This window comes from Solanum tuberosum, unplaced genomic scaffold (assembly GCF_000226075.1).
Source record: "Solanum tuberosum cultivar DM 1-3 516 R44 unplaced genomic scaffold, SolTub_3.0 scf00055, whole genome shotgun sequence".
In the NCBI taxonomy this organism is placed as follows: Eukaryota; Viridiplantae; Streptophyta; class Magnoliopsida; order Solanales; family Solanaceae; genus Solanum; species Solanum tuberosum.
This window is the reverse complement of record NW_006238981.1, coordinates 874201-892045: the sequence shown is the minus strand read 5'-3', so window position 1 is coordinate 892045 and position 17845 is coordinate 874201. Positions and strand designations below refer to the sequence as shown.

Here is a 17845-nt window from a genome sequence, read left to right as displayed (position 1 = left end):
AAAAAAAAAAAAAAAAAAGATAGATGGCCACTTTTTCCGTGCAACGAATAGAATATATGCATGCATGGGCTTCTGATTGTCCCGTTCCCCAAGGAAAACAGGTATTCGTGGACAACGTCTAGCCTAGAGCTTGATTTTGAAAACTTTATTCCCATGTGAGAAAGTTCCAAGAAAATTATAAAAATCAAAAGATTGCCACAGAAAATTCAAACTTGCTGCTACCGTTTGTGTGCAGGTATTCTTTATTTTTCGTATCATTCAAAATGCAGCTTATTCAAACGCTTGTCATTTTAAAGAAAAATCCACATAATTAGTCCATTTAAGTTGGGTTTAACTGTTGGAATACAACGCAAAATGAGATCCTACTAGGTGGTGGTTTAAATTATTCGATATATATTTTAATTTTGCCAATAATTAACTAGACATTTTTATTTGACATAGATATATCTCGTGAACAGTCAAATTCAAACCTCACACATAACTTGCAATTGCAGCTAATGTATATGTATATTAAATCAATAAACGGCATGTGTAAGTTTTAAAAAAATTGAAGTAATAGAGTTCATGAAAATTAAGGAAATTTTAAAACAAAAGGGAGCCCTCCCCTCCCCCCTCCGACGTTCTTTCCTTCTACTCTCCGGTCAGAGGCGGACTCACATGCAAAAGTTGGGGTGTACATGTGCCAGTTAACTTCGGAAAAAATCATGTGTATATATGTATATTTATCTTGAGAAACTGATAGAAACTATGATATAATTAACAATGCACCCATGAAGAGCATAGGAGTGACCCTTCTACCAGCTAGAAAAACCACCTGCTAGACTAGGGGTCGAATTTAGCTAGAGCTCTATTTTATTATTATTATTTAAAGTTTAGCTTAGAGATCATATTTTTTATTTACATATTCACCATGCCGTCTATGAAAACCTATATATGTATCCTTACATATTGATACACACAATATATTTGAAGTTTATATTTGTGATTTACACATGCCGTCTATAAAAATCTATATATGTATTCTTACATAAAATATACACACAAAATCCAAAGTGATGTAAATTTCCTTATCCATGAGTTACCAACCACATACCCTCAATCCAACAAAATGAGTATATTAATCAATTTTTAGAAGGAAAAGTACTTCAAGCTTGAAGCACAAAAATCTTAAGAATCTCCTATTATCTAGTTTTCAATTGGATGATCATACAATGCAAAAAATTTGGGCAGTTGATAAATATATTCGAGGCAAAAAATATGCCAATATTTATTAGATGGTTGTGTATAGACGAAAAAATTTCTAATTATTTTACAAAAAATACAGTTTCCAGAAAAAAGAATGGGCCTTTATGGACCCCCAAACAAACAAGGCCCAATAGAAATTCAATAAGATCAACAAAGAGAGAGAGAACGGGGAAGGAAAGGAAAAAATGTTGCAGTATCCATCATTCATGTTACAGTATCCATGCTCTACTCGGATCATTCCGACGTCGTTTTTACTCCCTGCTCAGTGGCCTCAACCTCACAGCGACGAGCTCCTCCTTGCCATGCAGGAATCTGATTTCGAAGAAAAGGTTCGCTGTTCCCCTCTCTCTTTATAATGTTGCTTGTAAATGTATCTTAGGGTATCAACAGTTTACAATTAGGTTTTATTATAAATGTATATTGTTTGATTCGCAAAATGAGTGTATTACTGATGCCGTATGGTAAATATGTAATGCTTGTTTGAAAGAATTTTTGAATTTGTGTTAGGGTTCGAGATGAACCTTAACAGGATGGGGAGTCACAAATAGTAACGAATAAGCACTAGAAATATTTATTTCAAAGTAGATGTATCTTTGTCAAATTTCTAGCCTTGAGAAAATTGGACTATAGTTTCTAGGTTTCTCTATTATTCTGTACATAAGAAAGATGAACCGATTGTGTGCTCCTAAGTGATATGATGTTTGGAAGAAACAGAAATACTGTCAATTTAAGATGAAAATTGTTCCCAACGAAACGCCTATTGCACAAGGCTCTAGATTTATATGAGTTTTTTTCTAACTTGCCTTTTCCCTGGGGTTAGGAACATTGAAAATTTCTTTTATAGAGTGTGAAGTGATGTGTTATGCATTGTGCAAAAACTAAAAAGGATTTAGTGTGACACCTAGTGGTCAATGAAGTGGGTGCAAATTTTATAAACAAGGTTACAAATCCCAACTAATACCGAAAACACTAGGTGGCTTTTTCCCATTTGTCTACGCCTTGGTGGATAGAGTTACCCGATACTTGTGCTGGTGGGAGGTAGCGTGTACCCGGTGAATTATAGAGGTGTGTTCAATTTGAACCGAGTCAGCAACACCATTTTTATAAATAAAAGATGAAGGGGAACTCTCTATAGATCTAGGATATATACATAATACTTCAAACATTTCCTCTTTACTTGCCTTCATAATTTCATTTTGCACAGAAATGCTTTATGTTTTTATAAGTGTATTTTTTATTTTTTGTGTGTTTATGGTTCTTCTTTTAGCTTTTTATATGGTCTCCCACAAAATATGTCCCTTCTGGCCTCAACCATCCCTGTATTTAGTTCTTAATCACCAGACTTATTGTTCCATTTGATATTATACATCAGTGAGTTTTATTCATAAAAAAGAAGTTGTATTCATGGATCTGAACTTGATTGCTCCCAGTTCAAAAATTTCATGTAAGATGTTATTTCTGGATTTTGTTCTAGTGACAATTACCCAAATAGAAGGTTTGTCATTTCAAATTACTGATACACTACCTGTCAAATTATTAGTTGATTGGGTTCAAGAAATTAGGAGGGCTAAATTCTCCTAATGACATATATATATACCTAATTATAATTGCCAACTCAGGTGTTTGAAGCCAACAGCTAAATATTAAGTTGCCAGTTTAGAAGAACACTGCCTGTCTGACGATTGACGATTTGATATTTGTTTGATGTTTGATACAACAATTAACTTGTAGCTATTCAAGCCAGTGAAAATAATTAGGGCAATAAAGGATACAGCAGAGGGAAAGGAGGGGGTAGAAACAAAAAAGAATGAATTACGCTGAAGCAGAGGGAGACAAAATCATGTTGTAGTTTAGCAGTTTCTCGAGAAATCTTATATTAAAGTGGGTAGACCTTCATCTTATGACTACTTACTTTCCTACTTTCAGCTTTACATCATGCACAATTCCATTTCAGGCGCCTTTTCGTTCTAGCATAATATGAAACTTTTGGAACTGGCCCTCATGCCTTTATCAATGAACTTCTGACCTCTACAAGTAAATTAGAAGAACTCTGCTGCTTTTGTCTACCAAGACTTCTAGAACTAGTTTTGTCCTAAGGACTCTCATCTAGTGATAAGAGTGTGGCTTTTGATTTGTAGGTTAAGTTTGAATGCTGCCGATGACAAAAACTTGATATTTAAGTGGAGAAGGGTAGAGGGAAAGCCCATTATCCTCCGATTTTGAACCATACGCCGTTGGCCCTCAGGAATTTCTTTGTTATTATAAACGAGACTTCTAGAACTTGTAGTATTCATCATATGAAACAGTTCATTTTGTATTCTTATTAACATTTTAGCTACATAGCTGGTGTTGGATACAAACCCCTTTAGTGTTTGTTGAGCTTCCACTCTAGAGCTTCTTTTTTTTTGGGGAGAGGGGGCAGCTTTTTAGGTGATAACGTTTCTAATTTTAGGGACACAATAACCTGTGATACCTCACTAATCGCAAGTTATCTAAACGCTATATTCCAGTTTGGTTATGAAACTTCAAATAACTGAGATGGTGTCTTGGCAGTAACAACTTGGGTGGTGCATGGAGGTGCTTGCACGCATTCGTTCTGATATGTAAAGTGAAGCAGCCACAGTACAGTGCAAGCAAGTAGGAAAAGTTTGCTGAGAATGACAATCGTTCTCCATATTTCTATTCTGTTGGGTTGTACAGAAAAATACAAAGTCTGGAGAGTATATTTTAATGCTTAGAACACTTAAAAGGGAAACATAAGAAAAAAAGTTTAGCTCTTAAGTCTTTGTGAGAAGATGATCTACCTAGTATTCTAGTGTGGTAGCTGCTACAAGAATTTCGTTTGTTTTTAAGGACATTAGGAATATTTCTTAAGTTACTTGTGCAGAGCTTTTCTTTTGAGGGATTGATCCTCACTAACTCATACTAACTCTTTTGTGGGAGCTGTTTCCCCACCTTAAGTATGATTTTATTACTTTAGTTTAGAAACAATGAAAAGTACTTGCGCAAGACTTTCATTCTTCATGTCGCTGATAGCAAGTACTAAGATCAGAACCTTTATAATTAAGCTGTGCAAGAGTTTTTTAATTATGTTAATTTTCCTTTACTCTGATTCTTATGTAGTTAAGTTGGTTAATTTTTTCTTAAATAAACAAGAAAATGATTGAAAAATTAACCTGTAATGATTTTTGGAATAACTTGAGCAATGACTCGTTTTTCTGCATGGTGTCTCAGTTTTTCCATGTTACACCACTAAGACTTGAGTCTCACTTACTCACAAAGAAAGAAAAAGAAAAGCTTCCTGGAATAGAAAAACTCATGACTCAATCTCTTTTTTCTTCATTAAAAAAAATGATTTAGTCATGACCTTTTCTCTGGCTGGTGTCTTAATTCTCCCATATTGGAATACCATTAAAAATTTGAGAATTAAAGAGGTGCATTATGAGAGAAAATAGGAAGCATGTTTTTCATGTAGCCCATAATAAACAAAGCAGGATAAGGTGCGCATTCATCAAATAGTTGGCAGTTTGAATCCAGCTTTTCCTTGCTTTGTTACAATTCTTGAGTCTGTTATGCTTGTCTTCTTTCCCTTTTCTGTAATTTTCATTCTTGCTTCCATTTGCCATCGCCTCTTTTTTTAGAAAGGACAATTCTCACATGTTGTCCGACTTCATTTCGAGAAATTAAGATGCCTTACTTGGATGCTTATTTTTCGACTCGATATTGGCCATTTGGTTTATGTTTGGATATTTCAACTGGCAAGTACTACAAAGTTCCTCACTTTTCTTTCTTGATGTTCATAAATTGCAGTGCAATGAAATCAGAAAGATGAACAGCAACTTAGTTGTAATTGGGAAGACTAACATAGATAATGATAAAGAAGACTTTGACAATGAAGCAGAGGATGATGATGCAGACAATGGCGATGAATCGGAGGGTGATGACTTTGAGCAGGAAACTGGTTGACAATGCCTTGTTTGGTTTCTTATATCTGTATGTGCAGTGTATACGGTTCTAAAATTTGCTGAAATTTATGTGTTGCTTTGTTCAAGTGTTTTGTACAGCCAAGGAGAGATGATTGGCATTTCCCTAATAGAAATGGGAAGAAGCTTCATGCTTTCTGGCAGAAGAATCATATATGATGTTTGATTATGTTTTTTGGGTGATACAAAATTTCAATTTCTACATTAATTTGAATGAGGAGATTCTATTCACATGCAGCTCGATACTATTTAGTCTGCCGACTGCCAGAAAGCATGAAGGTGATTCATGATTAAAATGTAGAGCTTGAAAACACTCAGAAGAGCTTAGTTTTAGTGACTCGGAAGGTTTTGGTTTGTTACGTTATTTTGCTTGTTTAATTGTTCTTTCAGTCTCTCGTAGGACGATTAAGTATATTCTACATTATCTACACCATTCATGATTAAAATGTAGAGCTTGAAAACACTCAGAAGAGCTTAGTTTTAGTGACTCGGAAGGTTTTGGTTTGTTACGTTATTTTGCTTGTTTAATTGTTCTTTCAGTCTCTCGTAGGACGATTAAGTATATTCTACATTATCTACACCATTCATGATTAAAATGTAGAGCTTGAAAACACTCAGAAGAGCTTAGTTTTAGTGACTCGGAAGGTTTTGGTTTGTTACGTTATTTTGCTTGTTTAATTGTTCTTTCAGTCTCTCGTAGGACGATTAAGTATATTCTACATTATCTACACCATTCATGATTAAAATGTAGAGCTTGAAAACACTCAGAAGAGCTTAGTTTTAGTGACTCGGAAGGTTTTGGTTTGTTACGTTATTTTGCTTGTTTAATTGTTCTTTCAGTCTCTCGTAGGACGATTAAGTATATTCTACATTATCTACACCATTCATGATTAAAATGTAGAGCTTGAAAACACTCAGAAGAGCTTAGTTTTAGTGACTCGGAAGGTTTTGGTTTGTTACGTTATTTTGCTTGTTTAATTGTTCTTTCAGTCTCTCGTAGGACGATTAAGTATATTCTACATTATCTACACCATTCATGATTAAAATGTAGAGCTTGAAAACACTCAGAAGAGCTTAGTTTTAGTGACTCGGAAGGTTTTGGTTTGTTACGTTATTTTGCTTGTTTAATTGTTCTTTCAGTCTCTCGTAGGACGATTAAGTATATTCTACATTATCTACACCATTCATGATTAAAATGTAGAGCTTGAAAACACTCAGAAGAGCTTAGTTTTAGTGACTCGGAAGGTTTTGGTTTGTTACGTTATTTTGCTTGTTTAATTGTTCTTTCAGTCTCTCGTAGGACGATTAAGTATATTCTACATTATCTACACCATTGATACAATTAAAGAAAGATAGATTAGTCTATTCAGAACCCTTTTAAGATTGATGTCTATATAAATAATAATTAGTTCATCTCCCTATTAATGTTACGTATTCCATTTGTAACGATGTTTACAGAAAATAAAAAAGTTTCATCACTGTACATAAGCAAATATTATAAAACTAAAGGTAATGACGAATAAAGTAGGAAAGTGAAACTAAAGCAAAATAATGAATAAACCTATGGTAGAGAATAAGGTGATATGCAATTTGGGGGCCATTGTTGATGTCATGTCCCCTATTATTCCTTGTTCAATATATTATCACTTTGCATGTTAGGGTGCTGGAAAAGCTCTATCTTACTCAAAACTAATCCAATCTAGGATAAGGCAGTGGGGTTCTGTAAATGTGTTATCAATTATCCTACTAGAGCCTATGTCCTACATTAGTCATTCAATGATTTTAAATTATCAAATTGTTTCCTTCTATTTCTTTTTTTGAATTTGCAGTTGATTGCATCACGAAAATCGACAAAATTATTGGTGTCATGTACAAGTAGACAATTTCCTCTTTTGTAAATGTCCAAAAAAAAAGTTCTGGATTTCCTTTCTTTTTCGGTTTATTTTCAATCTTTATCTTCAGTATTTATCTTGACTAAAAAAGGGGATAATTAGACATGGAATTTTAGTAGCTCAATTGATTGGCCACCTGAACTCACTCCTTATTTGTGAGAGTTCGATCCCCATTTGTTAGGGTTTTTCCCTTATTTTCTTACCTTATTTGAAGTTTATTTTTTCCCGAAAGAAAAGATAAAACATTACCATAAATGTTTTTACTTTTCATGAAAGGAAAATATATTTTTCTTTCATATTTGGTTTATTATTTCCTTAGAGGAAAAGTTAGGAGATCTATAAATTGAAGACCCCTCTTCTCATATAAAAAACAAGAGCATCCACAATGTAGTTTGTGGAGATTTTCTCCTAAATATATTTATATTTTTTTAATATTATAGTATTAGTTTTATAATATGTAGGTCACTTGACCAAACAATATTAATAATATGTTTTAGTATGTTTTTATTTGTGATTTGTCAATCATATGATTTGCAATTGTAAGCTTCCGCATGACGTCTAAACACTTTCGAACCCAACAATCCCCACATTGTAATCCTCTCCTCATTTTCCCTATCCCCAAGTTTTATTTTTTGTTTTAGAAAAAAAAAAAGGATTACTGGAGATTTCTTTTTTTTCTTTTTTTTCCTTAGGGAAACAAACGAAAGATAAAATTAGTTAAGATGGGGAAGAGTTGTTAAATATTGCTAATCTAATTAATCTTAGCCTAAATTACAACCTTGGTTTGACTGGGTGATTATAACCAAAATTCGAAGAGTTGCAATCTAAAGATAGGTTACTCAATTACTCTAATAATTATTGATTTCGGAAAGTAACTTTCTTTTGTTTTTGTGACAGAATTATCACTCATCTTTTGAAAACTATTCTAGAAAGTCATTTTTCTCTTAAATTTTGTAACAGAAAACACACTTAATCATTTCACCTCCACAGTCATTCAACCAATTTAGATGAATCTTGAATAAAAGTTGCTGATGTGATTTTCTTTTAAAACAATTTTTTGAAAATAAAAAGCTACACTTTAATTAATTATTAAATTGACCCGTTCCACTTGCCCCCGACCCATTCCATCAATCTAATCCGCTTAAATTGAGTAAATTTTAGATTTAGCAAACATAAAAATCATAGTTGTATGTTATAGCTATAGTTTGTATATCTCATTTGTATAAATCGCTGACAGCCTCTCAATTCAATAGTATATATGTAGCTACTATGTATATGTATCAATGATTGTGTTTGTATATCTGCATAAAATTTGAATTTGTATACAATTGAATCGAAATAAAACATTTGTATATCAAATCTCTCTCTCGCTTTATACAACACAAATTATACATTGTAATTTGTATAATTTGTGTTTGTATAAAGCGAGAAACAGAGGAAGGCAAAAGAGAACTGGTAGAGAAAGATCTGTATTTGTATAATTATAAGTGTATAAGACGAAAATATATGTATTTGTATATACAGTTTTCTCTCGCTTTATATAAATACAAACGCAATTTATAAATTAAATGAAACTGTGGTTATAACATTTAATTTAAATTTGATAATTTATTATTTTATATAATTTCCCCTAAATTAAATGGGTCCCTTTACATATATATCGATTCCACTCTCTCTCTCTCTCTCTCTACATAGTACATTCGGCCCATTTATCAATACTCATATTGAGGTGTTTTTTAATTTTTTTTAAAAGTAGTCACGTTATATTCCTATTTGTTTAATTATTAAGCTTTATTCGTATAATTAGCATATTCCTAAAATAATTCATATTGTCTGATCCATTGTGCCAAGTATACAGCCTTTCAAATATGACTGTGGCCAAATCCCTGGAAACATGCACCGCCCTATTATTATTTTGCCTTAATAATATTCCAGCTGTCGATAATATATATATACTTATTATTAAAGTAGAACAAGTCATAAATCAATGTAGCAATCTCTTCAACTAGGCCGTTCTACCCAACTTTGAATTTTTTCCTTTAATTTACTAGTTGCTCAATGGCCAAATCAACTAACATTCCTCTACATATGGACTTATTTGTGTTCCTCATAGTTTCACAATCGCTTTACCTTCACAAAGATAGAAGTTATAAATTTAAACCTTATTCAGATTTTTTCACTTGTGAAATTGCATCAGTTATATAAATATTGTCATCTTATAATTTTGCAATAATGCCAAGGAAAAAATAAAGTTTTGTTCCAATGGATTTGGTAAAAATTTAATAATTTTATGTTGGAGCAATAATGTTAGATGATTTATACTGACTAATTGGTAACCTAAACAAATATCGGAGAAGTTTTAAGCACAATCCTTTAATATTTTAACTTACTATGATCCCTTAGCCCAACTCGTTGGTTTAACACGGTTGTCTAAAAAGCAATTTAGAACTATCAAACCAATCAATTCCCCCTACCTCGCTTTGTACGCGCTTTGTATCCCCCACAAAGCATAGAAAAAGCTCATCTTTTCAAAAAATTATATTTCTTGATTCACAAAATTATAAACTTTGGGTCCACTAGTTTGTTAGGCAAAATAGTGTGAAACATAAAACAAAAATTTTCTTACGCCATAGAACAATCCATGTTACCTTGACTCGTCCAACCACTCATTTTGATTTTGATTTTTATAGCAGCATTTTATTATGATCACATCACTTGTTGACATTATAATATAATATTAACGTATTTTTAGAAGTCTTAATATCAATATCTATTGTCAGTTTAATGTATATATTTCATACATTAATTTCTCCTTAATTAGAAATTAAGGCTTTGTTTGAATCATTATTTCCATGACGAAATCACGCAAGTTGCTCCAATCCTTTTTGCCAGCTGAGTATGCCAAATGGGTCCCCTGAAATATCTCAAAAGTAAAAGTGTTAAATAGGGAATAAATTAACACCTTAAATTAAGGAAGAAACCAATGAAAAACAATTCAAACGTCAAACCAAAATTACCCTAAATATGGTTATATATAGAACCCTAAAGTATGTGAAGCCTAAATAGTATGTACAAGTGTCCACAAAAGAATGGTCCCAGGGAATCAATTAAGGCCCCAAACGATGCCTAAAAGATTGGGCTGAACGTACGAGTTAAAAAAAGGAACAAGGAGAAATCCTAAAGCAACACGCCAGTCGCCAATGAGTGTATGACGGCAAACGCCGAACCATAACACGGCTGTGTCTATTAACAAGTCCAAAAATGGGCAAACATACGTCAAATTCACCTCACGATTGAATTGAACTGCAGTCTCAAATAATGTACAATCCAATTCAATGAACCCAAGGCATTTGTCAATAACAACAACAACATACCAAGGTCGAGAGGATAGAATATACGCAGTAGCGTTTGTCATTGTATATAATTTCATCTTTGTGAGGAGGAGCTTCAGTTTGTCTATGTGCCCAATTACTCATATACGTTTTGAAATAACTTAATTGTTTTTATTATCTTCAATTTAATTTCTACTGGCTATGGTTTCGTTGAGCAACATAGTAAAGATGCCTAGGGCTTCCATGGTCACAGCAAGGGTAATAAAACTTCCCACCGTCTTTCCTTCCGCCGACTGGATATCCCAAAGCTGGAGAACAACACCTAGCCGCCGCCGCCGCCGCATACGACGGAGGTGAATAGAAACATCTGAGCTTTTCCGGCTTCATTCTCGACGCTGGAAAGTCAAAACACGACATTGGAGATGACGGAGGAGAAACTTTTTTCACCGAATTGAGAGGACATAAAACAGCTCTAATCTTCATCTCCTGATTCGTCAACGCAGAAACTCGATCGTACTCTTGAATCACATTCATCAGATCCTCATCACAAGTAATTGAAACTAAAACATCCAAATCCTCAGTCGGCAACTTACACTTCAAACTCATTGACGATCCACACGATTCTCCAAACTTCACCATCAACTCTGCATCATTTAATCAAATCAGCTACGGTAACAACTCCAAATCCAAAAAATCCAAAAGGATAATAAAAACAATAACAATAAAATCGAATGAATGAACACACCTGCAAACGAAATAGACTTGTCAACAGAGAGAACTCTGGTAAAACCACCGATGTAACGGAGCTTTCCATCGGAACGACGAGGGACGATTCTCCCGCCGTAACTATACAGAAACTTGATCACTTGTGAACCGTTCATAGAGTTCATGTTTATGAATAGAGTGTATTTTCAGTTGAAAAGGCGAGAAGAAAGAGGAGAGATTCTAGTCTAGAGAAAGAGAAGATGCTGTGAGATTTTGGGCACCTTCAAGTAACCATAAGGCAAAGGAAACGAGGTGTATATATAGGGTTTGCGGCGCGTGAGGAGTTGAAAAAGGTTCTTCGGATATTCGTTACTATTATTTTCTCGGAATTAGGGATTTTGAAAAAGGGATGGTCCACTGAAGATGGGATGAGTGGCTCAACTGAATGAGCTGTTGGGCTTACGGGTAGGATTCGTGGAGCTACAAGAAAGGGCTGGGTGGATTGGGGAATTTGGCCCATTCCCTATTCTTCACAACGAACCCAAACCTGCCACTTTTGTCATCTTCTCTAGTTGACCCCACTCATATTTTTCCCTTGCCTTAATTTTGCGACTAAGCAAAGATACAAGTACTAGTTGATTATGTTATAAATTCAAATGCTTACTCTAGCTATTTGTATATGATTTATTGATACATTTAATTTGTATAAGTTTTGAAATTTTTTTAAATGTACAAGTACATAATTGGTATATACTTATCTTGTGTATTGACAAGCGACATATACAAACGAAAATACCTATCGCAAAAAAAAAACTATAGTTATGAAGGGTAATTAGACAAACTGTAGCTCAGGCTTATTAAGTTTAATCTCTTTTCTATTTATGAATTTTTTTCTCTAATATTCTCCATATCAATTACGTATCAACTATCGCTATTCTAAATAAGAAACTATCCTTTAAATTATGGAAACACCATCTAATTTCCTATCATATTTATTAACTCTCGTTATTATTAAAAATAATTATAAATCTTATTAATAATAATTTCATATCAGATTTCAAGTAAGATATGCATATATATGTGTTTTGTTTTTCCTATCAGATACATAAGGAAAGAGGTGAAAGAGACTTAAATGTATCTCATACACATGCGAATCACACTAGATACATTTATTTGGGATGCATGGTACATTCTGAAATGTAGATATATAGGGAGAAAGGTGAATAAGAGTTCTAGTGTATCCCAATACATATGAATCACACTTGAATACAATGTATCTGAAACAGATTACACATAATTTTAACCACAAATATCTAAGGCATGCATCGACACGACAAATACATATATATGAGAACCAAAATCTGGTATGAATGATAATCTAAAAAACATATCAAAAAGACATAATTAAATCCTAAACTAATGAAATTTATATTTTTTGCCCTTAAATTATTGAACTATGTCCTTGAGAAAAAAAAATTCATCATTACAATTTATTTGTTCGTAACATAGAGTTCAAGAAATTAAATATGACTTTTGAATCTTATAATCATAAATTAAAAATATATTAAATGTATTGAAATGTCATCTAATCTTATGAACTTAAACGTGTCATGTGAAAAATGAAAACTTAGAACTAAAAATTTGTTGAAAAGGATTATAATAGTTTAAAAATTGATTCATATGTCATATGAAAAAATAGAAATTAGAATTAATGTAACTGTTAATTTTTTTAAAAAAATAAGCTATATATATATATATATATATATATATAAAGTGTTTTTAATAAATAGTAGCAATGTAGCATCAATTATTCATTTTGTGTTTATTTTTTCATATTATAAATCACCTTAGTAGGGGTGACAATTGGATGGTTGAGACAAATCTGATCGGATTAAAATAGATCAAGACAACAATCGGGTCAAGATCCAATCGAACCCAACCCAAATTTGATATTGGATCAAAATGGACAGTGTCAAAATCCAACCTATTTTAAGTTTTAATTATTTTATTTGTTCTTTTAAAATATTTTAGTACCTAATAATTTTGTATCTTTCTATATAATGGCTATATACAACATCAAATTTTAAAAAAAGAGTTTTATAAAAATATTTTGATAAGATTTCTCATACATTAATCATTTTTTAATTTTAAAATGGATTGAACTAACAAATGAGGGGGTCAATAACCTGCTCAAACTTAAAAGACTGAGCGGGTTGGACTTTATTTTACCACCCTTACTCCTTAATACAATCTTGGCTCCACCACTATTTTTGCATCTAAAAAATTAGAGAAATAGATCCGATATACCCCTCAAATTTCTCATTTAGGGGTCGTTTGGTAGAAAAATAAATAATGCAGGGATTAGTAAAGCAAGGATTAATAATGCAGGGATTAGTAGTGCAGGGTGTATTTTTTTATCAAGTGTTTGGTTCATTGCCTCTAACCTTATCTTGTGTTTGGATTAAAATTCTACAAAAAGCTTCCTTCCAATTATACCCTTGCATTATTATGAGATTTTTTATTTTATGTAATCGGTCAAGGTAGATAATTGCCGGACAATATTATATTTTTATGGCCTTCTAACTAGCTAGGAGAAGAACAATTTTGTTGTCATGTTTGCTATTTTCTCACTTGAATTATTTGAGGGTAAACAATTGTTATCTCAATAAATTAATCACTTAAAAATGTTAATTTTCAATTTAAAATAGATAGACCCTCTACTTTAAAAATGAAAAGACGATAAAAATAGTAAAATCGAATAAATCATCTATATTTATATATAAAAATTGCAAGGTGTAGTTTTAATATGTATGCAATTTATAAATTGTTCAAAATACAAACAATTAGAAACCACATATAAACCAACAAATAAAATATTCAATTAAGATCACAAACGTCATGTGGTGATATATTTGCCTTTTCAATTAGTAAATGTTAAACAACTCACATTTTAAATAATGTATTGATATGTATTGTATTTATTTATTAACAAACAACACTCTCTAAATATAAAATTTGTAAGCTAATTTATTTAAAGAAATTTACCAGTACAAATATAAAACATAAAATCAAGAAAATAAATAAAATGATTTGAGGGATATTTTTGTCTTTACATAGATAATCTCATGGTATTAAATCCAATGTATTACTAATACCATCACATGGAAGGTATTAGTAATACCTCCTATAATACCATGTAGGGTGTATAACTAATCCATGGATTAGTTATACTTAGGCCCAAAAATTCTACCAAGCATAATACTAAATAATACCATAAATAATATATGAATTATTTCTCCTAATACCTCCTACGTACCAAACAACCCCTAAAAGATAAAATCTTTTGTCCAGTCTCAAACATCATCTTTTGTGTTTTTCTGTATTTTCTTTTGGATGGGAGTTCCCCTTTGCTTATCTTTTTATTTCTTCGAGAATTTTTTTTATAAAAAATAAGCCGTTTGTTCAGGCCGACTCAAAAAACATATGCTATAGCCAATAATTAGGGATACTTACGACAAAGTCGAAAGATTGAATTGAATAAAAGAAAAATAATTGATACACTTTTATTGGAAGTGCATCAAAGAGAGGAAGGCAAAAATATTGGTGAAAAAGTCATAAATTAGACGAAGATGATAAATTTACTTTTTATAAACTTTTGAATGAAAAAAATATATACTCCATATGAATAATAAGTTTGATGATTTAAAGCACTTTTAGAATGTTTTTAGTTATTCATTATTATTTTATTCAATTTTCATCTCATCAAGATATGTTGTAAATCATAACTCTTTAATTTTTTGTACAAAATGAAATTTTATCGTAAAAAGTTTTATCAAATTCTTTTAGAATGGTAAAATTCTTAGACTCTAAAAAGTATATATACATATAACTTCAATATATTTGTATAAATTTCTTTTCTTCTTAAGTGTAATTTATTTGATAGCGATATGTTGGAATATAATTATTTTAATATGTGCTTGAAAGTATATCATCACATATTTTAGGCATTTGGCAATAAATAAACGGACAAAGGTGTATAAACCCTTTCACCTTTTTTTTTATAAAGTTCTTGCTTATTTGTTTTAGGCATATACTTTATTTCTCTTCTATAAATAATGTACTAGAATTATGAACAAGAGGGGAGGGTTCCTTGGAATATTTGTACACCTTTTAATCTTTTTAAATTTATTGTTTTTGACCTTGTGCTTTATTTTTCCTTATAAATATAAAATACTTGTAATGTAATACGAATTTGAAGGGGTATAATCACTTATCAGGGAATATATTTTTTTGACAAAAATAAAAGACACACCTTTCCCCAAAATTGTGCTTACATGTAATTTATTCGCTTTGCACTTTTACACACGCAAGAAGTATAGGTAATTCTTTTTCCCCTACTTTCCATTTCAAATCTTAGATGCCCACAAATTGTGTACGTTACTTTCATAAAATAACATGGAGGCTCCATTATGTCAAAAGAAATTTTCAATATCAATTGTGATGTCTCTATTCTAAATCAGAAATCTCGAATTCCAACTCTTGAAAATGATTTTTTTTTTTTTTGTTGAGCATCCTAAGAAATAGGCTCCACAATGCGAGTTTGTGAAATCAAAAATGTGAAGAGAAGTTCCCAAAAATGCCTTTAGTGGGAATTGAACTTTTAACTCAGAGTTAAGGTATATGTTTATTCTACTTTCCTAAAACAAAGAACATGTTTCTTTTTCATTGCGTGCATTATCACTATGAAGAAGTTGGAGTTTTAAGATGCTGTTTTCATTGTCTTTAACTAAACAAAATGAAGTGAAACGAATTAAATATTGAAGCTTTTGCTTTTTGAGTTTTTAAAATTGACAAAATGATATTTGTCGATGATGGTGGTGGATTTTGATCCTTAGAATTAACCGTCAAGTTCTTTTCCCAATTCTTGAAGGAAAGAATAATTTATTTTTGACATATGAAAATGATGTGATGCTCCTCTCCATTTCTTGCTATATTTCTTTATATATCATATTGGGACCACTAATCAGATCAAGCTTAAGGATTAATATCTAAGTGCGCTGTTAAAAATGTATATACAGGTTAAAAAATTAGTACTAATTTTTTTTTGGTTTTTGCTGTTCAGTATTCATCGTAAAGTTCAACTAATCCAGATTCGAGTTGCATAAGCCTCATTTGAGGGAAAACGCTTTTTACCAAGAACTTTTTCATATCCAAATCTCGAATTCAAAACCTCTAATTAAAAAAGGAGCAATCTAGGGGCGGAGCCACCTTGGTATAAGGGGGTTCATCCGAACCCCCTTCGGTGGAAAATTATTCTATTTATACATAGTTAAAATATTTTTTTATGTATGTATAGTAGATGTCGAATCCCTTTCGGCTACTTCTTATATTTATTTCTAATTTTGAACCATTACTGAAAATTCTGACTCCGCCACTGTCAATCCCATCTGCTACGTACACCGTATTATGATAAAGTTAGTAAATTTTACAAAGGTGCAATCGTGGAAAAAACTTAACGTATTATTTTGAGTGCACCCAAATAGATTCACTAATTAGCAGTAAACTCCAAAATAAAAGGAAGAGAGATAGTTTGGGTCATTTCACATTGGACAGAGACACTAATCCCTTCATACCTTATTGCTTGGAAATTTACAATGCAAAATAAACCTTAGACTTGTCAAATCTCTTTGACCAAAGTCTCTATGAAATGAGAGGGTCATTTATTGGGCTGAAATAGTTTGGGGAAAAATAGGCTAAGTTCCACGAGTCGATGATCTTTCAGAAATAATTTTGGAATTCTATTAGATATGTTATTGTTATCGTTAATCAAGCACTTTATTTTTTACAAAAATATTTCAAAATTTTCTAAGGTCAATTTGAGTTATATCTCTATCTAAATTTTAAATGGTTTGAATTAGATAATAAATGAACAAGTCATTAACCCATTCAGAGTCATCTTTTCATATGCAAATTTTACAACCCCTAGTCAGTACCAATTTTCATAAGGTCAGAGTCCAATATGGCAATATTGGGGACCAAAATGACGAATATTTCAATCCCCACTTATTAGACCTTTTCCATTAGAAAAATTAAAGAAGGTTTGAATATTTGATGAGGCAACCCATGTTGTCCTTTTATTCAAAAAACTGCCAAGCTAGTTCCTGCATTAGTGGACTGTAATACTACTGCAAAAATGGAATGGCCATGATGTTTACAGATACACTTTATCTTTCACAGTGATTATTGGAAATTGCCAAATTCTAGGAATTTACACACTTGATGTTCATGCACATTACTTAGTTGTAACGAATATAATAGTTTAATATTAAAAGTATATTATTTTGTTTGGATGGGTAAGACATGGATCATGGCATTTGCTTCTTTTTGAGAAGTTGTTCTGTCTCATTGTCTTCTTTTGTCTCTATCTAGAGCATTTCAAAATTAGGACTGGGGCTAGCCTTCGTTGGACTTGAAAATTAAAGTGTCATCAACACTTGTGTCCCTCATAACGAAAATCCTTTTTTCTCGTGGCATATAAGTATATATTTTCATATTATAATATTCTTCAAGTAATCAAAATAGGACATTTGTCTAGCAAGTCGTGAAACGGATATATGTGGTTATGACTAAAAGGACTTTTATATTAGTTATATGCGTGTGAAGCTAAGTAAGAATATAAAAATTTGTG

The 17845-nt window shown here is 31.8% G+C and overlaps 2 protein-coding genes across 3 annotated transcripts; one reads left to right on the top strand and one right to left on the bottom strand.

The window, feature by feature from the left end:
* Nucleotides 1-1399: 1399 nt before the first annotated feature.
* LOC102580941 (uncharacterized) lies at nt 1400-5459 on the top strand. Its single transcript, XM_006344405.2, has 2 exons — nt 1400-1574; nt 5056-5459. Exons 1-2 carry the CDS (start codon nt 1431-1433, stop codon nt 5209-5211), a joined length of 300 nt encoding a protein of 99 aa, XP_006344467.1. The 5' UTR covers nt 1400-1430; the 3' UTR covers nt 5212-5459.
* A 4310-nt stretch (nt 5460-9769) lies between these two features.
* Nucleotides 9770-11462, bottom strand: LOC102580365 (uncharacterized). Of its 2 annotated transcripts, XM_006344404.2 has the most exons (3): nt 11198-11462; nt 10728-11096; nt 9770-10034 (listed from the first exon to the last, which is right to left on the bottom strand). In XM_006344404.2, the coding sequence occupies exons 1-3, from the start codon at nt 11340-11342 to the stop codon at nt 9982-9984; spliced, it is 567 nt and encodes a 188-aa protein (XP_006344466.1). In that variant the 5' UTR covers nt 11343-11462; the 3' UTR covers nt 9770-9981. The 2 variants fall into 2 exon arrangements, with proteins under 2 accessions (XP_006344466.1, XP_006344465.1); XM_006344403.2 differs by lacking the exon at nt 9770-10034 and having other exon boundaries at nt 10187-11096.
* Nucleotides 11463-17845: the final 6383 nt, after the last annotated feature.